At 36.8% G+C, this 26809-nt stretch overlaps 1 protein-coding gene across 1 annotated transcript in view; it reads right to left on the minus strand.

Moving 5' to 3' along the window:
• Window positions 1–26809, minus strand: part of MAN1A1 (mannosidase alpha class 1A member 1) — a 151388-nt gene that overhangs the window by 85009 nt on the left and 39570 nt on the right. Inside the window, exons 3-4 of the mRNA XM_086745272.1 lie at window positions 17477–17592; window positions 8065–8145 (exon numbers count right to left, since the gene is read on the minus strand). Coding sequence (XP_086601398.1) covers window positions 8065–8145; window positions 17477–17592 — 197 coding nt within the window. The remainder of the gene's footprint in view (window positions 1–8064; window positions 8146–17476; window positions 17593–26809) is intronic.

Below are 26809 nucleotides of genomic sequence, written 5' to 3' on the forward strand. Positions count from 1 at the left end.
TCCTGTACTGGTTTTTTTTTTTAGGGAAAAAAAACCAAAACAACAGTACAATGATTCAGTAACATTACTTATCACCTAATTGAATTTTTGTAATACATCCACAGAATGAATATACTTTCCCAAATATTTTACACAGCCTAAAATTAAAAGAGAGTAAATTAATGCTGATCTATTCCCACTGTCGTCACTGACTGAGATCTTTTTATCTTGCTTTCATTTGCAGAAATAAGTCAAATTCTCATCTGTAAAATTATATATAAGGATTATTCCTTAGATATGGATACTATATTTGCAATAACAGTTTGCAAATGGCTCCACAGAACCCTGTCTTTAACCATATGTTGTACATTTTCTATTAAATTTGCAGAACAGGACAATCCCACCATCTCTTTGGGCAACATGTTTTTACTCTCCCTTTACTCTGCTTTATTACTGCAATTGCATTTGGTGCTGCAAACTGAATACTGAGAGGAATGAAAGAGACAAATGTCTTGGAAACTGAACTTCTCTGCAGATGCATGACGACTCTGGACAGACTGTTAATAGCATACTATTTCTTCTGCATAGTATATTTACCCACATGCAAAGAATTCTTATTTTGGGTCTATCTGGAGCTGCTGCTCAAGAGGAAAGCACCCACACCAGTATTTCTAGTAGACGTGCCCTCTCTCCAACTGTTCTGTAGAACCACAATCAAGTGAAACTGCAGGAGCTGGTTGAGAGCCAAATCTTCAAAACAAACAGACCAGCTCCTTCTCAGCTGCTTGAATTCTACTTAATAATATAGCTCACCAGCTCCTGTCAAACACACCAGCTGTTACAATCACAAACAGATATTACTTAGCTCTCATTATCATCCATTCTCCTTTCTAACAGTTTACCAGCTTTATAATCAGACTATAGTAGTCTGGAGGTAAGCAGGGATTTTTGTTTAACGTAATGAGCAACAAAGCACTCTTGTTCAGTTATTTCTAAAGTCAGTGCATGAATGCAACAACGTCAAATAAGTTGGCCATGCGACAAACCAATTTTTTTGTTGTTGTTTTGAAAAAACTCCCCAACCAAACCGCAAAAGGGAAACCACTAAAAAGTGAAGAATGTGGTTATGCACAGGTCAGAGCTCTAAACTCATGTTTCTCAGACCAAAATCAGGGCTCTGACTCCTGTTTCGTAGTAGGGTGGTAGGTTTAGGTACAGCAGCTGCAGCAGGCTACCATCATAGTTACTCGTCCCCCTGCTGTGGATATTCGTGCTGATGACAGACATCTCACAGAGAAACATACTCACTGCTGAACTCCAGCAGACAGCAATTCACTGAATTAATGTAAATTGCCACTGTTTTAACTCTTCCTTCGTAGAGCAGCTTGAGGGCCTTTATTACGAGGCACAAAAATTGTAGGTGATGGCAAGCTGATTGTATGCCTGGCATATAGGCGGCAGAGGCTCCACAAGGCTTCAGGTACTTGGAGTTGAGTAAGAGCTCGCAGTTACGGTATCAGGAACTCCAGAGCAGAGAGGAAAGAGAAGGAAAACCAAGAAGCAAAATTTGAATTAAGTGCAAGACTGGAAATCAGCATATATGTTACCATTCTTTGAAGTTCTGTTACCATTCTTTGAAGTTTCCTCAGCGTTATGTGTGGGGCCAGCTTGAGAGGCAGAGTTGCCCAGAGCAGCTGAGCATACAGCACTGGGAGAAAGGGGACAGAAGTATTAGGAACGAGGAAGCTTTTGGAGCGTAGGGAACCTATTTAAGAGATGGGTTTCATCAACAGCGACAGTATAATTGCACTGCAGGAACTTAAGAGACAGAAATAGAAGACTGAAGGGCAGTCTGCTTGCAAGAAGAACAGTCTACCTCAAAGAAAATCTTGAGAGTGAAGGTTATCTCCAGAATGTGAATCCACAGGGATTCTGTAGCACATTTTCATGCAGCTAGCACAGAAAGAGAACAGCGTTGGATCTATTAAAGGTGGTGAAGAGACTGAAATACTACTGGAGATTACAGACTGTGAGTGTGAGAAACAGAGATTTTACATCCTTCTCTGTCCCTGAGTAGGCTGTTAAGTGCTACATCAGAGCAGATATAAACCACGTTGTTATACACTATAATGACAGCTTCTTGTAGAAGCTCAGAGTCTGTAAGATAAAAAGTAGCTCTCGACTTATTTGACATATTACTGTCTAACTGGGGCCACATGCTCCAATTCAACATGCTGTGATAAACAAAAGGTTCACTTTGGTAATGTTTAAGTTTGGAAAAAGAATCAAAAAGACCAGCTGAAACAAACTTAGAAAGGAACAGCTAAATGGGTAAAATGCTTGGAAATGACTTGGAGATGAGGAGAAGAGATGAGGTTCAGAGTCACAAGATTCTCAAATCAAAAGGCTCAGATGACTTCTGCCTTCTTTTGGTGTGACTGTAAGGAATGTAATTAAAAGCAAAATTATATTAAGTCTGATTAAGGAATGCAGAAACTGATAACGTCTGACAAATTAAATGAAGAACTATTAAGTCAGGCTAAAAGTAATTTTTGAAGAATATGTTTTTAAAGTTAAAAAACAAGAAGAGAAACATGAAGCCTGCTATAGAGAGACAGGAAGAACAATAAAGAGATGTTTGTGTAAAAGAATACAGTGCATTAAAAAAAGCCATTGCAGAAAAACTGAAATTGCCCCAGTGTTCAGCCTTCAGGAGCCTAGGCAGGTTCCCAGGCAAGCAGGCTCTTAAATGGACAAGCCTAATGCCCTCTCCCAATATTGAGGCTGGACTACATAACCTCTTGAGGTCCCTTCCAAGCTGAATTACTCCAGGATTCTATGAAATATGAAGTTTCAAAAAGAAATAAATAAATTACAAGTCAATAAAAATGAAACAAATAATCAAGATCATTTCAGAGCTCTAAAGGAACTAAAACATGACACCAACTGAAGTACTGATGTATCACTTAGAGTGGCAGCAGACGGATGGTAGGTGGCAAACAGGACCCGAATTTGAAAACAGGGCTGCAGAAAACTACAGGCAATTGCAATCTTCTAGTTTCTACCAAACAGGGAATTCTACTGCCAGTATGTGAGGATGCTTAAGGAGGAGTTAAGTGGCATTCACACAGAAGTGATCAAGCTGATACAGTATGCCTGGAGTTTCAAACAGCATTAGAAATCAAGCTTCCAAGACATAAAAGGAAAAGTCCTCTTGTTAATTAGTGTCAAGTTAAGAAGTGAAAGGAAGCAGGAGATAAAACATGCGGTCAATTCTTACACTGGTGAGATAAGATCCCCAAGGCAACTCTGCTGGAACTTACATTCCCGATTTGGAGAAATAGGCCAATACCTTTGTACAGGTGACAAACTCCATCCTCCTACTATTCAAGATTGCTAAATGATGAATTATATTTTTTTTGTATTTACAGAATTTAAATATTCTTTATGAAAGGAGACCTCTACAAGAGAGGGAGAGCTAGACAAAAATAGCTACAGCTAAATTCTGGGAAATGTCTTAGCACTAAATGAAGTCAGCGATGTTTTGTGGTCAGCCTTGCAAAGGCACCTGTAGATCAATAGCATCTGCATCATTATTTCATGTCTGCTCCTCATTAGTAAGACAGCACTACCATCACTGATGGATGGTTATTTTAGGTGGGCAATGATTAGGTCTGAAGTCAGACAGCAGGCCAAGATCATCAAGTAAGGCTGAACAGTCACACTGTGACTCCTATTCTAAATGCAGATATAAACTAATTAGGTGATATGTCATCACTTTTTTTTCCTTCTTTTTCCTTTTTTTTTTTTACTGCCAATTATCAATTGGTAGAGAGTAGTAGATGAAACTCAGGAAGTCCAACATTCATCATAATGAAGAACATTTTGTTGTGGTTTTTTTATTCCTTCATCCTGATCGGGGCAAATTTGTGTTCCTTCAAACAGGATATACTGCCAGAGTGAGGAGAAAAGAAGAAGAAAAAAAAAAAAAAAAAAAATCTGTAACATTCCTGCTTTATGCCATGGAGAGAAATGGCAATATGAACATCATTAGCAACTTCATTTTGTCTTCCTCCAGTGAAGATAACTGTCTTTAGTGCTAGAAAATAGAAGGTTATATTATGAAGGAAGAACAGCTGCTGAATTAAAAATATTTTAACTCTGCAGGAAAAAAAAATTACTCATCTCATTCAAAAAATGAAAAAGCTTCAAAGGAATCTGGGAACTTACCAGCTGGATATGAAACTCACATGCCCCTTATTTACTTCAGAGCATTTTGGATTTACTTTTTTGCTACTCATACAAACAGCAATTATTAAAAGCTCCTTCTATTTCTGCATATGCAACGTGTTCCCTGACTGTGCAACCAACCTTCAAGTAAAACAGACCCCTTATTACATGGCTTTAGCAGTACCTATAAGAACCAGCTATCAGCAAATCAGAAGAGCCAGTCACATCAGTCTTTAGACTTGTGTATTCTCTACAAGCAGTGCCACACACTTACCATGACTTTCTGCATCAATATCACAGGTGTTCCCAACAGTGAAGATTACACTGCTCAGAAATAATGTTTGTCACCTCCATGACTTCTAAGAAAGGTCTTAGCTGCTGTTAGAGGACACAGTATTGTCCTCCTCCAAAAGTTAACAAATGATCTCTTTATATGACTACACTTGAAAGTGTACTTTAAGCAAGAGAAAGAAAAAAAATCTGGGTCTGCAGAACAGGCGATCTCATTGCATGCACTGACCCTTGGTACACGAGATTTTTACATCAGACTAGTAAAAGCATTTGTACTAGCAAAGCATTTGTAAAACAAATCTCTCCCTTACTAGACGTCTTATTTCACAGTACAAAACAACAACAACAAAAAAAGTCACATACCAAGTTACTTAGAAGAGGAATCCTATGTCTACTAATGAATTCAGGTTTAATTTAAACAAAAAAAATCCAGAAAGTTTGCAAATAAGTCTGTCCTCTTCCTATGATTTAAGCATATTATATTACAGGGTCCTCCAGGTACTTTCATATAAATAAACAAACAAACAAAAAGTCAATACTAGCACTGCTTTAAAAAAGCCTGCTTTATTTTTAATGATCCCTTATCCCACTGACTCATGGAAAAAGACCAGGGAAGCATTCACATGTAATATTATTATGAGGGACTTCCAAAGAAAAGAAAAGGAAAAAAAAAAAAAAAAAAAAAAAAAAAGCAGTCCTTAGAGAGTTACTTACTTTGAAATAAAATTTTCCAGTATTTGTATCTGTTTTACAAATCAAGTTTGATATTTGACTGGAATTCTTTCTAGCTTGGGTTTAAACAGCAATGATGAATATAAAAAAAGTGACTAAAAGTGTATGATATTGTTCTAGTACTTTCAGGCATTTCATATTAACTCTAGTAAGGCAGAAATTCTAGGAAGTTTAATATAATACATCTCATAGCTCTATTTGCAAGTGAGCATCACGCACAGTTATCAAGAGGTTATTCAATTTATTCATTTTTCAAATTATTCACATTGGTGCCTTTATCTAAATGAACTATTACATGAGCAGGATGTTTTAGGAACTACTCAGTATGATAAGATATTCTTTAATCATGATTAGTTAGACTTACGAATGATTATGGAACATACAATATGTTGCAGTTTTGGATCATTACCCATGGAAATGTAATTCAGAAGTACAAACAGTAATTACTTCCATCATTCCTTTAACTGAAACATAGCTTTCTTTAATTAAGATATTGATAAGTGTGTATAGCAAATATAAGATTTTAAAATAGTTAATCTGATAAAGAATAAAATGAGCTTTTAACTGAGAAAGCTTAATCCTCCAAACAGCCTGTGTACAGGTTGTTTCACCTCCTTCGTAACGCCCACTGACATAACGGACTGAAGGATGATTAAAGATGTATTTTCTAGGGTGGCAGCTGGTCTCTGGGGACCTCAGTCCTTTCCACACCTGTCAGCAGGCCGAGTGAAGGACAGACCCACGCAGCATGGGAAACCTTATGCTGCTGCACGGCTGCTCTGTCCTCAGAACGGCCACATCCTGCTCCTTCCATAGGCAGCACCTGGCTATTGCTTCAGGGTCTCAGATTTAGGAGACAAATGGGGAAGTTTCCCCAAATCTGATAAAAGCAGAGCATGCAGAGTTGCACTCTGTAAGCCATTAGAAGAACTGTCAGTTTAGGAACATCATTCTGTCTCAGACAGCAGATGTCTATCAAAAAGTATGAAAACCAGTGGCAAGCATGGACCGTGTCTTTCCCAGCCTGCAAGAGCTCAGGACCCTGCTTAATCATACACATTGTCATTGTGTTTTGGGGCCCATTTTACTTTCATTAATGAGTCCATCCATTTTTAGAACAGACATTAGCATCCAGTATCACTAATATTCCACTTGCTGAGAGTTCCACTTAATTATGCATTGTGTGAAACATCTTCTTCTGTTTTAAATACTTCATTTTGTTTGTACAACAGAGTTTTATTTGAACGTCAGTGTTGCTACTGATCTAGTCCAAGAGGTGGTGGTAAAACTGCCTCTCCAAAGGTGAAGGAGCAGTTGAGAAGTAAAGACTAGGTGTTATTTAGGAGAAACTATACACACTGATTGAAAGTGAGCCTGCAGGTTAACAGACACAAGACATAAACCATCAACATGTATATGAAATCAACAGTGCTGATGACAAACAGTTCAGGCATTTCTTGGCAGACAATCGCCGCTTGATGTAAAGACTCGTGTAGTCCTCTACCAGCCTGTTGTTTGCCAAGAAGCATCTTCTGCTTCTGTCAGAACCAGTTAATTAAAATGTAGGCATAGGTTATACTGGAAAAGTTCATTTCTGTTTGTGAGAAGTAGATCTGCAGTGAAAGATATAACTATTTAATCACAGAAGAAGGAGCTTTCAATTCTATTCATCTTTAGATATGCTTACTTCTGGTTGCTGAGTTACTGAAGGAGAACAAGTGATTTCCTTCAAGAGTGTGAGAAGAAACATTAAGTAAAACAATATTTAATAAAGATGAAGAAGCCAGCTACCAAGCACCTCTAAATTTTTTTCATTACTGTTTGTTAAATGTGAAATTGAAGTGGGTCTGAGTGCAATTTTTTTTTCCAGAAAATTTGCAAGATAGTTTAATAAAAACTGTGTATTTTCAAACATTAATGTCTTTTCAATGCCACCTACACTTAGGACAGGACCACGGGAAGTAAATAGGTAAATCTACTTAACACGTAAAGTGGCAGAGAAACATTGTCTCCTTATAACTACTTTGTCAAGTACATGACCCAATAATACCTGCTATGACAGCTTTAACATAAAGGTAAATTTTAACAAAAACAAACATGCATACCACAGAATTTAAGTTAATGTCAAGTGACAGTTTCAAAACAGAGCTTCATCCAATATTTGGGAAATTTACACAGGAAAGAAAATTACACATCTTTAGGGTTTTGTAGAGTTTCCATCAGTAATTGCCTTCAATCTAAAGAAATCCAGTGATAAATTCAACTTACAGTTAAAGAGTATTAACTTGTAACTAGTAATATTAAAGACTTTTCAAGTGCCAAGTTAAAAACTTTAAAATTACTTAGGATAGCCTTCTCTAAATAAATTACAGAAACAATTGCATTAGTCAAAACTCTTAGATGAAATTGCTTCTTCATCCTCTCCAAAAATCATGAAAGGCAGGAGAAATTAATGGGATATTAATGCTTTAAAGACATTCACATGTATAGATTTACCAGTTATGTTTTTGTTCTTAACATGCCTTTTCTATGCGAGTTGAAGCTTCAGCTTCAGGAAGGCCAACAGAAGTATAGACACAAAGCCCAGTAAAAATATACTGGGTATGGTTTCAACTCGGGGGGAGGGGGGAGACTGGGGGGGGGAATCATTTAACATTTTATGACATATACAAAGCAACAGAAGTAAGAAAATCCATTGGAGAGGTCTCTGCTGTACAAGCAATTTTCAAAGTTCTAAACAAGTTTAATTCTGACAAACAAAATTGTTACACTAAAAGTTAACTACTTATCTAGATGATGATATTTCAGATAAGACATGTGGAAAGATCTTACCTCTTCTCCTGAAAGATAGTAAGCTGAAAGTAATCCACCGACAAAACGGATGTTCACTTCAAATACTGAAATCTCAGCGTTCTGTTGAATTAAAAAAACATAGTTTGATTCCCTGATACTTTTTTTGTATGGTTTTGATTTTTTTTTTTTTTTAAATATATATATATATATACACACACACACACACACGCAGGTATTAAGCTACAACAGCTTTAAATGGCAAAACACAGAAGATGTAGGGAAAGCCAACATAAATGAACTTTAGGCATTTTAAAGTATTTCCTTCTCTTCCTCATGTCAACAAAATACCCTCTCCATTATCCTCATCCTGTTTAATTTACAATCTCTTCCACCTGGACATTCTCAAATTCCACATATCTAAGTAACTCCCTGCAGATGATCCTGCACTCACACACAAAATGTGCTCTCAGAGCCCCTGTCCTGCACTACCTCACCTCACACCACATTGCTCAGACACCTTTTAAGGAGCTCTTGATCAGAATGTCATAAGATTTTTCCTACCTCAAGTCTAAATGTAGGTTATTGTAAAATGGGAGATAACATTAGAATGAGTCAATTATATGTTCATGATAAAAACATAATCATAGTATTTATTTACTAGGAAGCAGATGATCTTTCACTATGACAGTGACAGACCTTCCCAACTGGCGTGGTCTTTACCAATGACAGACACTAGGTTTGGTGTACTGAGCCACATAGATACAGCCATTACCTATTTCAAAACTCAAAGCACATTAATTAAAGCCTTTTAAAATTCAAACCTAAACAACCAATCTGAATCTCATGGTCACTACATTTTCTTGCAAGTCAATTCCAATTTTATCCCAACACACAGCGTTCAATTAATTCCAGACACATTTAGTTGAAAAGCTGAAGTTTCTTAATTTTAACTTTTTAATGTAATACTACTTCTTATATTTTTGTATTTCTGTAAAAAAATGGTACCCAGCAGTCAATCTGCTACACTTTCAGGCATGTAAAACAAGGTGTTTCACTTTTTTGTGTTCTAGGCTGCTCTTCCATTGAGTCATTTTTCCATCTTCTATTTGCTGACATACACTGTAGCCACATTCAATAGAGATCAATGCATGGTGGAGCTGCAGCATTTTCCTCCACAGGGCTCACAGGCTTTTCTCGCTCAGCTGGTTTTTGCACTTTTCCAGTTTAAACGTTCAGATGTCAGTTTATGCAGGAGGTAAGAAGTTGCTCCCTGTTCTGTATGGATTTTAAATTCTAGTCACTTGCCTTTGCAGAAGGAAATAGCACTAAGTTACTTATTAGAAATATTACTTCATGCTTTTTAGTTCACAAGGCACTCTGATTAAGGAAAGGTATCTGGACACATTGCTAAGAGTTGTTCAGTGTTTCACCAGTTGTAAAGGTACAGACTTCAAAAAGCACTGACTTGCTACAATGTCTGTCCATCTACCCTCAGGCATTTAACTTTTCTCCTCTAAAATCCATTGTGCTCCTCCCCCTCTAAAAATGGAGGATATATTTTCAGCCACAGAATTGCTCTGATTAATATATAATTCATATATACTATGTGTGTGTGTTCCTGTGTATTTTTTTTTATACACACGAGCACAACTCAAAGGGGCAGATGAAGTACAGCCATCACACACATCTGCCTATGAACAACTCAGACCTGGCATCATGTGTTAAGACTGCAAACGGAAAAAGTTATCTTGCTGCCTTGCACTGCTCAGAACAGAACATTTTTTCAAAGTTTATTTTAAGTGTACTAAAACTCTGCAGTTTCTCCTCACTCACTGCTCTCTCAATACTGGTCTACTCTTATTCTTTCCGAAAGAAACCACAAAGCCAAAACAAACAAAAAAAAAAAAACAAAAAAAACCCCAAAAAACGGGGGGGCGGGGGGCACTTTATTTCTGTTTTTAAAAAAATTATTTGCTACTTCTACTTGCAAGTGTTCTGCTACCGTCTCACTGTATCCAGCAAGAAGGAGAATGAAGTAACTGGAAACAGGTATTCACTTCAACTTTAACTAGTACAATTTCTGTGCATTTCTTTTTATCTTATCATGATATATGGTAAAGCTGGGGAAATGGATATAAAACCATTTAAATCCTCTAGAAATCTGAACTAACTAGACAATACAGCTGTTCACCTGCTAAGCAGGCTACCTATATAAGACTTCTATATGAAATAAAGAAGTCTACCTTAACTGAATTCAATGCATAAACCAGCTTGTGGAGAACTGATCTGACTTAAGAAGGCCTGATCGGATCTGATCAGACTGAAGAAAGGATGATTGAAGGACTGATAAGGGCAGCTTCTCTTCCCCGGAGCTTGAGCTAGCTGAAATTCCTATAAATAGTATCTAACTTGAGAATCTTCTTCAGATGTTCAGGTTCTTTCCATTTCAGTCCTGAGCCTCAGCACACGTCAAGAACTTTTCTTTGATGTGGGAAAGTTGAAGTTGTAAAGAGGTAGGTGTTAGACAAGGAAATGATTTAATCTGATATCCCAGACACTTGTGTTTCCTGTAATGACTGAATTAATTTACTTTTTGATTTTGAATTGCTCAAAGTAAATTGAGCGATATACGAGCCGAAAATCTTGTCTCCAGAACCCTACGTTTTGCCTGTCTGGATTTAATATGGCCACTTAACTCACAAACCACTGCAATCTTCCAAGGCATGCAAAGGCCCTTTAAGAAAAGCTCAGTAAGTATGCACTGACATCTGCTTCTAGAATTCAGTTACAGACAAAAAGAAGACTTTGAAGTAAGGTGAATAAAGATTTTACTGTCGAACCACAAAGATTAATTGCACTGTAATCCTGAATGTTTGCTGAAGCGGTGATCTTTCAGGATGTTTCTTGAAGCTAACCATTGTTTTAATGTTATCAGATTTCCAATACTTCACTTGCACACATCATTGAACCTTTGCTCAAAATCCTCATCTCTTACCAAAATCTTTATACAAGCCACTGAAGCAGACACAATAAATGAACTGGACAGACATTTCATTAATGGTAGATTTGAAAGCTGTATGCTTAATACATAGCTATTCTTAAACTCATTATGCTAAGCTAGTAGTACTGTCAGAAAGCACAGGAATTACATCAATTTGCAAAACAGTTAAAAAGTTTTATAATTTAATGTCAAAGAAACATTCATCTGTACACGGCAAGTTTGCGTGAAATAGTAGTCTGTTGAGAGAAATGAACTTGTCGTAAAAGCAGCAAATTTCTGCTACACCAACTCTACACTTCTTTCTGGGTTTGGTTTTGAAAATTTTTGTATTACACATTTAATCACCACACAGTGATCATTACCCTCTCATCATATTTTTAATTATCATCCACATACAGTTTGCCCAAATAAATCTATATATTTCTACTCACCAATCAACTCCTAAGTAAGCCATGTTATTTTTCATTTTGCTCTCAGATCCAGCTGTGCACAAATACCTTATGATGCATTTAACAGTACTAAAAATATATAGGAAAAACCTTTATCTGCACTTCCCAGAGTTTCTACTTCACCAGCTGAAGAGGCCATAATTATTTTACTTTATATTTTAATTCAAGTTTAGCCTTCTCTTTCAAACCATCACTGTATCATTACACAGCAGGTCTGAGAAGTGGTTGAATTAATTCCATTATATCTAATGGAAAGTCTGTAAGGAGAATTGCCTGGACATGCTTATTTTAAAATGACTATGATGTTCCTTTTGTAAGATCCCGAGTATATAAGACGACTCTGACCAACTGGACAGATATAATCTCTAATTTTACAGTCTTTTCATTAGTTCCCCAATTATACTGCATGGCCATGTGCTGTGTATGACAATATCTGCAACACCTTTGTTAGTACACGTCCGTGATAAGCTCTTATTGCTCCTGTGCAATATCTTCCTGCTCTGGCTGCTAATTTTGGAGGCCTCCCTTTTATAAAGGCTTCTGAAAGTGTGTACCTGCTAGGAAAAGTGATGTGTGTATTAGAGACAATGTATTTTTGTTTCATTTCCAGGGCTTTTATGTCAATTGAAGTATATGAGTAATTTTGTCTTTCATCTTATATCTTATATTTGATCAATAATTTATCATTCACTATTTGATCTTCTGATAAGTGAATCATAAATGGGATAGTCCAAGTACTATAAAAAATCCAGATAAATCGTGACTGCTGCTCACTGTACTTAGAGAAATAGAAAACCAAAAGCAATGTACATATCCATCATGTAGCGCAAGAGCAAAACTGCGCAGCTTTATGGAATTTAATCTTGTTTCCTTGATTAGCTTCTAAAGACAAAATTATTTTGACAAAGAGATGTAACATCCTTTACATTGCTGGCTAGACATATAACACCAAAGCGAACCTCTTTAGATATGGTGGACACTCAGGCTATGCAAATAAGCAAGTCTCTACAATCAAAGGACAAAACAGCTGAGCGTTACCACATTTTGCCTTGACAAAGAGAAATGCTAAAATAAGGGGTTTGTTAAGCAAGAGAAGAGTCATAGCTCAGAAACACTCAAGAAGCTGCAGAACATGACAGGTTTAACTATAAACTTATTAAACTAACTCCTTTTAAAGAAAGGGAGGCTGACTATACCTTAGGAAGCCCCATCTTCAAAAAGCAAGAAATATTACCAAAACGGGGGGAAAAAAAAAAAAAGTGCTAATGGTTATATTAGCTATTTTGTGTCACTCTGCATTTGTATTTTTGTATTTTATTTGCAAACCCATGACAGGGCCAATCTGATGTCAGCTGCACCTCACCACTTCACTTCCCACACCCTTCTGTAAACTAGAGGATTAAGTCTACAACTGGTAAACTGCTGAAGCTTCAACCAGCTGTAATTGAATTTAATGCTGAAAGCACGGTGCAGACAGCAAAACTACTGTCAGCTGGGCTCTCAAGAAGCCCTTCTCCTATTGGATTCCTCCAGCTTCCCAAAAAATCTGTATTCACATCCTTCTGGATCATTTCCTTAACTCATCTGCTTCCTGAAATTCTTCCTCTCCAGAAATTCATAGACCAAGGCCAAAACAATTTCCATTTATGTTTTCTCATGGGAAGTTACCCTCACTTCTAAACACAACATTTGAAATACAACCCAATTTTATTTATCTAGTATCAGTTTCCACCTGGCATTCATCAGCACCGGTACTTACTCTGTCACTCATAATTTAATTGAAGAAAATATTGTGTGCTCTTTATGTGGATTAATGTATTCACAATAATCAAGTCACCTTAATTTATATTTGAAAAGAGTTTACTCTTATAAAGATACAAATAAGGCCACAAATCCTACCAAATAATTTTTCAGTCTTCTTTATTGAACAGATTCTTTCTAAAACTTACTTTCCTTCATTTCTTCTATTCAGTCATCTCATCTGCATTTCCATCTATTGCTTCTGTGTACAAGGAGTACAGTAACTTCTCCCACGCCCACATACCATACTGTACCATTGCACATAACCTGTATCTTGCAGGTTAACAAGCTGTGCAAGAGAACACCAGGGACCCTACACCGAACAATGCTGAACTGTGCATATAATTCTAGACTAAAAAACAGACACAAAGGGCCCACATTTCAAGTGAAATGAGAGGGATTTGTAATTATTATTACTACCAAATAATAATATCCCCCTGTTGAAACACAAAGGTTGGGAACAACAACAAATCTTAGCATTTTCAAGCAGCCCAGGAAGTATGACAGACACAAAGAGCACCACAAGCTCACTTTAAGCTCCTGTAATTAAACAACATTTTAATTATTTGCAATTGTAGGGAAAAGCGTTCATCTTTGAGAAGTCTTCTGGTAGAAGAAAACATCTTCTTCTCCCAACAAGTGCAGAGCTTCCTGCTCTGTACCTTGTTCCCATTCTGGTCCTGCCTGACTACATCCACATCAGATGGCTAATCAGTGGGTCAGGGCACGAATGTCCCACATACCACTTAATTGTTAGCACCTTCTAGTCTGGTTTGGGCTCGTCTTGCTCCAGCCAATATCCAGGTACACTTTAGGACACCATGTAGGCCAAGGACTGTTCCCACTATGCAGTATGGGCAAGACTGTCCTTCTGCGGGGAAGGAGTTTAGCAGGGCTGAAGAAGAGGGAGATGGATCTCATCCTAAAGAAGCTGGGGTGTGTCTGGGTGTAGAAGTAAAGCACCATCAACTCCAGTACTTAACAATTCCCAACCCTTCACTGCTGTGCTAAGTGGCTCAGCTCCTGCACCACTACTCCCTGACTCCTGATCCCTTCATCCGTCTCATTAAGATCCCTCTTCCAATTTCTCTTCCCAAGCATGGATTCATTGTGGTTCACCTCGTGTGCTGCAGAGACTGATAGCTTTTTCCTCCCCAGCATGAAGCAGAATCGGATGGCGGTACAGAAACTCTTTCAGAAAGCTATGAGTGCTCTGTGTGTGTGCAGGTCCTAAAGCAAATAACAAAAAAAATGAAACAGAGAAGCATCCAGCAGTGTGTAGTTGTGGCTAGGAAACAGCCAAGCTCCCTAGTAATCCTGTGAACGACTGGCTGCCTTTTCCTCTTTGGCAAAGTGTAGATATGCAACCCGGCCCAGGGCAGCCCTGGGCAGGGCCATGCACGAGCACTGCGAAAATGGTGTGTGGGCAGCAGAATGTGTGGGGAGGTCAGACCAAATCCTCAGCTTTACCAACTGAAGAGCAAAGATACACCCCCACAGAGATGAGTTGATTTAATGGGAAACAGAACACACATACACGATGCAAAGACCATGGATTTAGTCACTGCTAAATGTCAAATCTTTCCAGAGGTTGAGCATGTCTAAATCTCTTAAAATATTGACAGAAACAGAAAATGCAACTTAATTCCTGAAGGACTCAGTTTGGCTGAAATTTCAGCAAGGTATCAAATATGAGGAATTTCAGTAGTTATAACAGAAAAAAAAAAAACCTCCAAGCATTGCAATGTGGATATCTCAGTTACAAAACTACAAGGCTACCAGCACCAGCTATAATAAAAATAGCTTCAGCATGTTATACTCCAAAAGGGGAAGCTTACAAACACATCCACTCACAAACTTACCCAAATTCACAAGTTTGCAGAGAAAGGTAGCATTTACTTATCTAGAACTTTCCTTCAAAATCAAAACAGTTTGCTTTCTTCAGAAAGGTAAACAAGAATAACCCTGTCAATTAATTCATTGAATTGAGGGACTGAAATCTTAACACGTGAAAAGAAGATGCCATTTCCCATTAAGTCATCTTTATTCCATAAATCCTTTTATGCAGATAAACTAGTGCCTTCTTTACAAAGTGACATTTGGAAACTTTTAGATCAGGTGATGAGAATGATCGAGTGCTGACCAAATAGTTCAACATGTACAATGAATATCTGCTGTATTACAAACTTCTAGAGAGAAAAACAGCTGCATTGATGAATAGAAAGAGAAAAGATTCTGCCCAGAATACGGCCACGGATATTTTTGTAAAGAACATCTTAAAAAATTTAAGATTTGCAAAGTATAGTTTTAAGATTAAGTGGAGACAAAAAAAACTAATCCTGTTTATACAAATAAAGGCCAAACATGCTTCCCCCAAAAGCTGATTAAGCAGTCACTGCCCAGGAAATGACCAGAAACATCAAACAGAAAGACGTTTTAAACTACTCACAAGAAGTAACACTTAAGGATATGTCAGTGTGTCAGTTATTAAAAACTAAATCATGTTCATGGGAGAAAGGTTTCTAAGGCAGGAGCAAGTAAGAGTGTGCAAAACACTAATGTAGACAATGTCAAGTAATGCCTGATACATGATACATGCTTAAACAGAAAAGAGAGGGCCATGCTGTTCTTTGTGTTGTGTTGAGTAATTTCCAATTTGAAACTACAAGATACAAATATGAAGTAGCATTTGAAACTAGAACTTATATTTAAGCTGGAAAACTAAACAGAAGTACAAGTTGAGTAGCTTGAAACAATTCAGCCACTAAATAAACTGACGTCAATTATTAAAGTTGGTGTTGCAGTTACTTATTTTCATTCCCTTGTTCCACTTTGGGAAAATTAAACTTATTACTGATGCCAATATAAAGTTCAATTCTATATGACTACGAAATTTTATGAAAATAGTTTTGTGAGGTGTTGAACTCAAGGCAGCTATTTACAGGAACACCAGGAACAAGATATTGTTCCTGATGCATACCAGTATTATCTGTAAAGTAGTTTCGGTAAATTTGCTGGATTGTTGCATTCATCCACTAACACAATACAAAATTTCAGACATTTTGAAAGACTTCATAGCTTTTAAGCATTACTGAGAAAAAAATAATTAAGTGCTACATAATTTAAGAAGTACATAAACTATTAAGAGGAGCTGAAATTGTAGGCAATATCATCTATAAGTAGTTTTCAGTACAGAGTATAGCAAGATTTATCTAAACCTGAAGATTTTCTTGTTAGTAATGGAAATCATTCTACAGCACTTCATGGCGTTCCTCCAAGAGGAGCTCAGCTCTTCCTTTAAAGTGGAGTTTGTAATCTGCTATGATGTTTTGTTCTTACATTTTTAAGCATCTTAATAATGCTAAGCTAATAAGATGGGAATTTAATATTACAAAAATTCCTTTAGAAAAAAAATATCTTATGTGCAAGATAAAGTTAGCATGTCATTCAGACAATCTGACAGTACTCGGAAGTACAGTTTAATATTTTGTATTTACATTATTAATGTAAACATAAATGCACAGTAAATTGATGCTCATATAAACTATATAACATCCACTCTTATTAACGCCTCCTTCTTAAAACAAGAATTAATTCTCAAGTACGTAAAAGAAGCTAATTAATCCTATCTTTCGCATAACATCCTAGAAAGAGTACACTGTTTTCAGAAAGTATGTCTACCATTATGTGCCTCAACTACAAGAGCTTTTAAGTGCTCAGTGCACCATGCCCACAATGCTTTCCTACTTTACTACACCAATCAGCAGAGGTACTCCATTAGCCCTCTGCACCCAGCAATTACAATACATACTCTGGGTCACAAAAGAGAGGAAAAAAAAAAAAAAAAAAAACCAAAACCAAACAAAACAAAACCACCAACCAAACCCAGGACTTCTCAATTTAATTCAAGTTTTACAGAGGTTCTTGTCTGTTCAGATCTTTTCTAGAACAAAAATTTTAATAATTAACTTCTTTCCTCCCTTCAGTCCAGCTGGTTGCCTTCTATCTGCTTAAATCTCTCAGACTGAAAAACTATAAGTAGAGCAGTAAGTTTATTACATTTCTGCTTCCTGTCTTGTTTTATCTATCAATGATCTAAATTCTGTAGCCTTGTATCATGCTTGCAATATTAGAACCCAGTCCTCAATTGGCCCCTGAAGACTAAACAGAGCATTAAATGTTAATCAGCAACACTACTTACCACATTGAAATCCAAGTTCTTTTCAACCCACTCCTTGGCTTCCTTGAATTCCTCCTTCATTTCCATGATGTACAGTGTATCAAGGGCATCCACTATTGTTGCCCCTTGAATGTTACCTGCAATACACAAAGAGCCAGTGATTTACTTTCCAACAGAAGGCTTTTCAGTTAGATCTAATTAATATAAATTAATTCTAATTTCAAAACCCAATTTAATTAATCCAACTAAAAATGGGGCATATAAGCATTCAAGTGGGCAACTAGTAATTCACAGCCTTAACTTTAATTCCCATGTCACAACACAGCATCATAATATTTAAGTACTTCTTCCACTAATCAACTTTTGAAGGTGGAAATGCTCTGCATTTTCAGCCATGTTTTTGCATTTTTAAACACTGATGGAACAGTTCACTGTTAAATGTAATTCATAGAACACAATAAATCTCAGTAAGTGGATAAATTACTTTTTCTTCCAGTTTGGAGCAAAAAAAAAAAAATATAATAATTTGCTTTTTGTTTTTATACTCCATAACATATATAAGGCTTTAAGAAGCGGATTAGTGATCATATTTCAGTTAAGCAATGCCTTTAAGAAGTACTCTCTCTGAAAAGCAATTTTTCTGATACTGTGCATCACCATGCGACCTGCACAAGCTAGCACTGCGGGATCAAAGGCAAACTTGCACACATCTGAATTTCTCAGCTGCCTGAGACAGGTGTTCAGAGCAAGTTCTGGTTGGTTGCAAAAGTGGCATCCTGTCTCTGTTATGGAGATGCATAAGAATCAGTTTACTAGCCTTCACCTAACGTTGCAAGATGAAGTACCATCAGTACGTTCACTTTCATATGGATTAAGTGTTCATGATCCTGTACTGAAAGGGTAATGCGGAGGGTTGGGGAGAAAATAAAGCCACTCAAATAACTTTCCCATGCTTCCTTCCAATTTACAATGACCTTTTAAAAAAAACTATTTTCATCTAAGAAGAATTTGAATTCCTATTTACTGAATAGAGTCAGAAATCCCATTTTGGCCAGTTTACTCGATTTTGTATTTATGAATTTGGGTCCAGCAATCTTCATTATGAATGCAAACTACTGTTAAGATATTATTTAGAGAAGACCCTAGATACATAAGTATTACAGAATAATTTAGGTTGCAAGGAACAGAGGAACTCATTAGGTCCAACTGCTATCTACCTCAGCAGGGCTAATGACTGGGGTGTACGACTACTCATTCAGGAACTGATTGCACTGAGGAAATAAAAAGACAGTAGCTACAACCAACTCTATAGAACTTGATTATCATGCCTCTGAAATACCTAATGAAAAAGTAAACTTAGTTTTGTAGACTTATCAAGTATCAGATTGGAATTATTCATATTTAAATAGGAAATCCACTATTTCAGTGAACTCATGTGTTTACTACCATCAAGGTTTTCTGCTCCCTCATGGAATGGAAGAATGATTGGAGACCTCCATATAGCAGCACTGACATCACTTTCTTCACTTAAGCTCCCAAGTAGAAAATAATTTTCCATTTCTATCATCTTAAACAAAATAATACTTCAGATTATCATAACAGTTATGTGGTACCTTTAACAGAACCAGCTGCTCTCTTTGTTTTAGCAGCTGCTAATTTCTCGTACTACGCTTTTTGGAACATCCCTTTCCTACTCTGAAGGAAGTAATCTATATATTTTCCCCCACATATTCCCCTAATTAAACTGGAGTATACTTTGTTAAGAACGACATCGTATCTTCCTAGACCTTATTTGGAGCTTGGCTGCCCATCTCTCATATTAAAGGAAAAGCATATTTAAACTTGGCTAAGTCATTTGTATTTTTCCTGAGCTCATGAGAAAACAAGAGTGGTTGTGGAGAACTGCTGGAGGACATGTGCTCAAGAACACTACTGCAAAGGTTCTGGAGATGCTTAGTAAGTACATAAAACAAAAGCAGCTCCTCGTGAACATTTATAACTGACCTCTACTTCTAGAAAAATAATAAACTATAACCTCATTTGTGAGAGGCTCACCGTGCCACAACATACTCTGTGATAATCCTCTTCTAATATAGCTAACACCATCTATAAACAGCTGAACTTTCAATTTTAAGGAGTAGTACTTGAGCTGTAACTCAGTAGCGAGGCAGAAGAAAAAGAGGAGAACTCAGCCTTATTGAGAAATTGCCTTGGGAGTCACCTACTTCCTATATTTATTCCCCACCCCCCCCACCCCCGAATGTGGAACCTGTTTAAACCACAGACCTCTCCCTTCAGGCAGGCAGAAGAAAATGGGAGAATCTCAGTAGATCTAACTTTATTTGAAACAATTTTTGCTATTATTCTGAAGGCTCCAGAAAACAGAAAAAAAAGCAATTAATATGATAATTAAATAGTCAATTTTGTCTCAAACAGTTATACTTCAAAATTCTTGACAAAAGAACACAATGCATTTTTAAAGTGTCAGTTTAGAGGTCAGAATTATGACTTGGGAACAACTGCAGTTTAAGTTAGCCAACAGGATAATCCAAACGTAAGAGTGTTAAGCAAATCGTGTAGCTCATTTATAGCCAGTCAAACAAACAAGAGAAGTGGAAAAGGAAAAAAAAAAAAAAGAAAAGAAAAGAAAAAGGAATGCAAATAAGTTAAGTAAACTTTTTTCATTAGAGAATAAGACCAAATATTTCATAAGTCTATATATGCTGTGCTTCTCAAAGCACATCACGTAAGTTATTAAATACAGTTATCATTCATGTTAGCTCCTACACAAAGTTTCCAAGGAATTATACAGCAGTCATGATCTACAAAAGGCAATTATAATTCACACTCATATGACACAATATTTAGACAAGAGGACTGTTTTGTTATATACCTAAAGTACTGGTATAAATTGATTAACAGTAAGCATTAGGTTATAAAAAGTGCCAGCGACGTTGCAGTCACCATGGTAGAGTTTCATAGTTGCCCCTCCTTGGCAGAAGGAAGGTATCACAAGTAATACTCAGAGAAAATTCACACACCTCAGGTAATTACAGATATATTTTGAAGATAATACAAAAAATAGTACACTCAAGGTAGAGAAAATGGACTTGAAATTCGCTTGAAGTGAGTAATTCTGATGATAAAGAGATAAGCAAATGTAAAAGCCTACCAAAGTGAAACATTATTAGTTTTTACCAAAATCTCCAGATCAAGTACTCATATATGCTCCATTTGACTTCCTTTATTAAACCTGCTTCTGTTTTCTCTCTCCTCTTCACTATCATTTATTCCATGCAACTGATTAATAGAGAACATGTGAAATAGCCCACAAGCTCATAAACCGAAGAGAAAGCAAAAGAAATCAGTCAACATGAAACTTCAAGTGGACTACCTACCAGCATCTACAGCACATACTTTCCAGTTTAATACTTGAAACCTTTAGCATTGATCTGGAAGAAAATAAAAACAACCTACTGCTAACAAGATTTGTGGATGATTACTGAAGACGGCTGATTACCCAGTGATTCAGAATAGTGTGATATAAAGCACAGAACAGCCTAGATCACCCCCGGGTAGTACACAGTGGGTCAATTTAAGCAGTATGCTTTTTAATATCTAACAATGCAAAGGCACGAGCACACAAATAAGAAAAGGAGATTACATTAGAGAACAGAGTAGCGCTTCAGGGGCAGGGGGGCAGAGCAGAATTAAAAAAAAAAAAAAATCATCAGAGGATGAATAACTTTTTATGAGTTTCCAGTGTGTCACTGCAGGGAGAACTGCTATGGATGACAAGCTTATTAGCACAGCTCTGTGACTGAGCTTATGTGGCCATATGGTTTAAAACCACAACCTGGCTTACAGCCAAACTGTTGGGAGGGTGGGCCAAAAGAAGCTTTTATTTGTCTAGCCCGGGCTTTCAGACATGGCTTATATTTTTTGCCAAGAGAGTCTGAAATAGAATACAGCCAAGATGCCAGAATCAATGCATGTTGGTGCGCTTAATAGTTTGTTTACAACTTTCCTCCTGGTATACCCAAGTTTGGAGTTTGGTTCTCCAGAACCAAACATTCCTCACCATCAGATATATTTGGACATACACACACACACACACGCACATATATATGTGAAACAGATGAAGATTTGTGATCTGCAAGCATAGCATATGGAACATTACACAGAGAGAAGTTTCAGACAAGTCCTAATGCATTATCTGTAACAGGATGGAAGCCAGGCCCTTTACTCTTCTGAAATTCACCTGGTTTTCTTTTTCTGACTCTGTCATATTCTGACAGGAAGGACACTGTGGCAAAGCGTATGACAAAAATGGAAGACAAGGGATGATGAACTATGAAGTGGCCTCAGCTCATGCTGTACATCAGCTCCCTTACCTATAGCAGTTCACCATCAAACAAGCGTCATAAACTATGATTTATTGTTCTTGCATGACTCTAGAAGATGAGTAGAACGTTGTTTTTTCTTCCAGAAAAACAGTTACACTTTTGCTTTTCTGATATGAAACATGAAAATTAATATAGGACATTCATATTTGTAATTTATTTAATGTGACGGAAATACAGCACATACAAGTAATAATGGCTGTCCTTTCACAAAAGTGCAAATATTCAAAAAGATGTTTCCTAAGAAATGCTTTTTAGGGCTGCTTTGTACTACTGTGGAAAAGAAAAAGAAAATTTTATACACAGCTGTATTTGAATTGCACTCAGCCCTACTCTGATCTTCTTAGACTCTTCATTGTTTTCAGCCAGTGAGGCAAAATTGTCATGTCACTTTCCAGTTATTGTAAGCTGAAGAAGCTCAGTCAAAGCAGATGTATTCTACGAAATCTTCCTCCAGTTTGTCGTTTCAGACTCAGAATTCCAGCCAAAAAATAAAGAAATATAATCTGTCATCTTTTTTTTTTTTAATTTGGCCATTAAGAATAGTTCAGATTTTCTTAACATGGGGAATAAGACCAGAGACTTTGTAACATTCAACATGCAAATTTAAAAAAAAAAAAAAAAAAAAAAAACAAAAATCAAGCATTCAATTTTTTTCAGCTCTATATGCATATACATTGTACAGTAATGACTCTGAACTACATTATTCTCAACATGTTCAAGAATACATATAGGTTTGACAAAATTATTTGATTAGAGCTACAGGTTTCTTAGAGCATTGTTGCAAAAGCTGACTCAGATTTTAAAACAGTCCTTTCTTTTGAGTTCACTGAAAAGATTCCTATCCAATATCATTAGCAATTTAGAGTGTCAAAAGTGATTAATGTGTTCTATGCCAAAACGTGAAACTCTTACTCGAACTGGCAAACCCCCGGCAACACTAACATTTTTAATTTCAGTCACTATTACCAGCTGGTAAGAGTGGGAAAAGAAACAATACTTTCAGTTTTTTTACAGATCTAACTTCTCATATGCATAATACAAAACAATGCAGTGATATTTCTAGAATACTCTTCCAGTCTCCAGTATTTTGTATATATGTGCATTTTAGAGCCAGCTCTGGTGCCTTTGTATTTAATAGAGCTCAATGAATTTTTCCTCTATCCTCATTTTTTTGCTTTCCATGAAAGCCTTTGACATCCACCTTCTGGCACCCATGCAAGCTCAGCTACATGTTTCGTTACGAACCATCTTCTTTTGCTTGTTTGAACATGCTACCTACTGATTTGATATTTCCACTCCTTATAAAGAGTATTGTTCCCCACAAGGAACAAGAAATCCTTGTTCACCCCATCTATGCTGCTTTTTATGGGCCTCCATGTATTACACTGAGAAGTTTTCAATCTTTACTACTTCTTTCGAGTTCAAGCCAGCCAGTTCTGTGTATTAACTTAGAATTGTATCACCCATGCCACTATGTGCCAGTTTAAATTTAAAGTATGTTAGACCTCATTTGGTACTTTAAAGTGCAATTATCATCTGTCAGGGAATCCTTCTGGGTTCATGGAATTGCTTGCAGTTTGCCATTGCCGTAGCTACCTCAAGTAACATGTTAGCACTGCCAAACTGTCGCTCTGGTCTTTTGATTTTCCAGCACTTTGGTAAGTAATTTGAGAGCATGGCCTCAGCAGTAATGGGTCCCTGCAAGACACCAGTAGTAACGCCCAAAAATGCTTTTTGGAAATCTAAAAAGACAATAAACTGGTCTTCACACCAGTCGATTTCTCTGAAAAAAATCCAGCAGTTGTGCGGCATGACCTCCTCTCACAAATACTGCGTTGAGTCATTCATCCATATATCTGCTAATGTTACTCTTTAGAAGAGTTTCTATTAATTTAGTTGGGAAAGATGTCACACTTATATCCAAAATTAAGACCACATAATGAAATCCGAAATTCCAAGGAACCCATTAATATCAGTGAAGAGAAACAAGATGTGGGGGGAGAAAGACGTTGAAGCTTTTCAATTTAAATTAACATATTGTTTAAATACATGTACAATTAATTTCCTAGAGCTCTATTAATAAACTTACAGGTTTTGAATATGGAATTTGGCAGGCTTTAAAAATCTTCATACACGTCAGTACTCCGTACAAGAAACTACAAAAATCAGTTCAAAATGGGAGGAACGGGATCTTGCTAAATTATAGACTTTGGCTTTGCAGATTTCAAGTATTTATTAAATACCTCCTTCTCCCCTCCAGAAAAGGCCCTTTTTCACTTGCAGAGACTAATTATACTATGCCCACAAGTTACAATATTATTAAACTGGCAATACTGCACATGAAATACAGTTACAGATAATTTAAAAAGCCCTTTAGTAACACTCACTTAAGTGCAGAAAACACTTCTAGGAAGGGCTGTCCACTAGTGCAGCAATGCTCGTTAGTTTTAAAACTAGTACAGAAGGCTTGGAGAGGAACAGCTCCTGGGTTGGGGGGCTGGTGGTGGAGCGCTGTGAAAAATACTGGCAAAATTGTGATTTTGCCACTTCTACACTAGAAGTGCAGACAGATAAAGCTCTATTTTTAGCAAACACTGTCAACAATAATCTGCAGCTTTAAAGGTTAAAGTATTAAAAATTAACAACACTTACTCAGGGCCTACTTACTACCAGGTATGGGCAGAGAATGGTTAGTACTCACAGCAGAAGTCAAACCAGCATGGGAGACATGTCTTGTTTTGCTGATGCACATGCATGGTGCAAACAAATGTTTAGCTATTCCAATTTACTTGATTTGTCTAGAAATAGTTGTAAGCTTCATGAAATTAAACTAATAAGAATGCTACAGAGACAACAGCTGATGACTTTTCGCTTCTGCCTTTTCAAGTAGTTGTTATTCTAACTGAATTCTCTGTAGTTGCAGTAAACTATGAAAAACCCACAACGTTAGTTAATTGCCAAGGTAACATGGTAAAATCTAAAGTGGCAAATAAAAACATTACATGAATGTGCTAAAAAGACTTTGCAGTCATCAGAGGCAAGTATGTGCCCTTGGCTTGAAACAGAAGTATTTGAGTTTACATATGTTTCAGCGTTTCCCTAAAAGTTGATTATTTTTACTGTGCACATGTGAGAAGCAAATTCTGCTCATAACATGAATATGTCTACTGTCTACCAGTCTAAAAACTCCCTCAACTTATCAAATACACCCTCCACACACACTGCTTACAGAATGCCAGCAAGATCAAGGCAGGTCCTTGTTTTCAAGAGTTGGTTTCATGGCCTGGGTTTAAGACAATAAAATGCCACTTCAAAGTTTGGCAAGAAGGTCTCAGCTACTCTTAATTTGTATGAGGTGCTAAAGCAGGATGCTCTTCCTTCCCCTGAGGTCAGAACCACCAGTCAGTCCTCACAATCCTTTCTCCCATCATCATCCACCTGGCTGTATTCCTCCTCCCCTATCCTAACAATAGTGCTAGTGTAGTTGCCAAATTCATGATGGTATTGCCTAACAGCCACATCTCTGTGTAATTACACTTCTTAAAAACCCATCTTATTTTTGTGTTTCAGAGAAACACATCATGATGGTTGTGTCTTGCTTCAATTGTCATTATAATCGATCTACAAAATGCCTTATAATGCTAGCAAGGACTGAAGCATTTATACTTCAAAAATTAGTCTTAGAAGCAGTATCACTTGAAAACGACTCCCCCCTTCTGTGTCAGGAGAGTGATAATGTCTGAAATCTACGCAACGTTAAGCACCAGTGAGGTACGGCACTAAAACCTGCTGTTCCCCACAGTGAGGTACTTAAAGTCTCTACCCTGTAACAGACACTCCCAATATATGCAGAGTATCGTAACTGCACTAGTTCATTCATAGGAGGGGAAGTGTTCAAAATTAAACAGTCAGCTAATGAAATATGCTATATCTACTTCTATTAAGACAATCAGAAACTCATATTCTTGAAAAAAATGAGACCCGGAAGAAAGAAGAATAGATAATTATGCCAAACTTGAGATAGTTATGATGGATGACAGTGAACTGAAGGCCTTACTTGAAGGTTGCAAGGAGATTTGCAGAAGGAAATCTATTCTCAACTAATTCAATTCAGAATTACCTTAAAAGTAGTCAATCATTTGCAATTCATTTACTTTTTTTTTTAGTAAGAATCAGAAACAAAGAAGATAAGAAAACTTGTTTGTCCTTTCAACAGGAAAAAGAGGTTCAAGTGGGGGGGGGGGGGTGGAAGAAAAAAAAAGGAAAAACAGATCATTATTTTATTGCTTTATGAAAAAAGAAGGGATTTCTGGAATTCAAACATGAAGGTACAGATCAGATCTAATGATCTGAGGACACTATTACAGAAACAAGGATTTGTTTCTAAAAAAATAAAAAATAAATAAAAAAAGGAGATAAGGATTCATGAAAGAGTAGCTTATGAGAGAGAACTGCTTGCAGATATGCTGCTCTTTGGTATTCTGTAAAGCAATTCAGCAGAGAGAGACCTAACGCTTATTTTGATTTGAGACCAAGATCAATAAGAGTGAAGGTATTTCTAAGGAAATCTCAGCAATAAAATCTTATACTAGGTGACTACGATGAGAAAGTGATCCGCATTTAGACTGACTCTGGTTCTAACTTCTTCAAATGCAGTTTTGTTTTCAAATTCAACACTTGTCCCATTTCACATTGAATACTGCCTGCAGTGACTTATTCCTACGTAACATCCACAGAACCCCTGCTTCAGAATTTCACAAGTCAGTACATCTACAGTATTTTCTGTGAGTCCATGCAATATCATTAAGGACTCCAAAGTCATAAATTTATACCACATCTGATTCCAAATGAAATGACATTAAGCATTTTAATTTTCAAGACATGTGCCATTTTGTGGTCCTCCAAGAAAACAAAGAAAATAAGACTGCACTAAATAGTTCTTCAAATA

This window comes from Chlamydotis macqueenii, chromosome 3, assembly GCF_036417535.1.
Source record: "Chlamydotis macqueenii isolate bChlMac1 chromosome 3, bChlMac1.mat, whole genome shotgun sequence".
NCBI lineage: Eukaryota > Metazoa > Chordata > Aves > Otidiformes > Otididae > Chlamydotis > Chlamydotis macqueenii.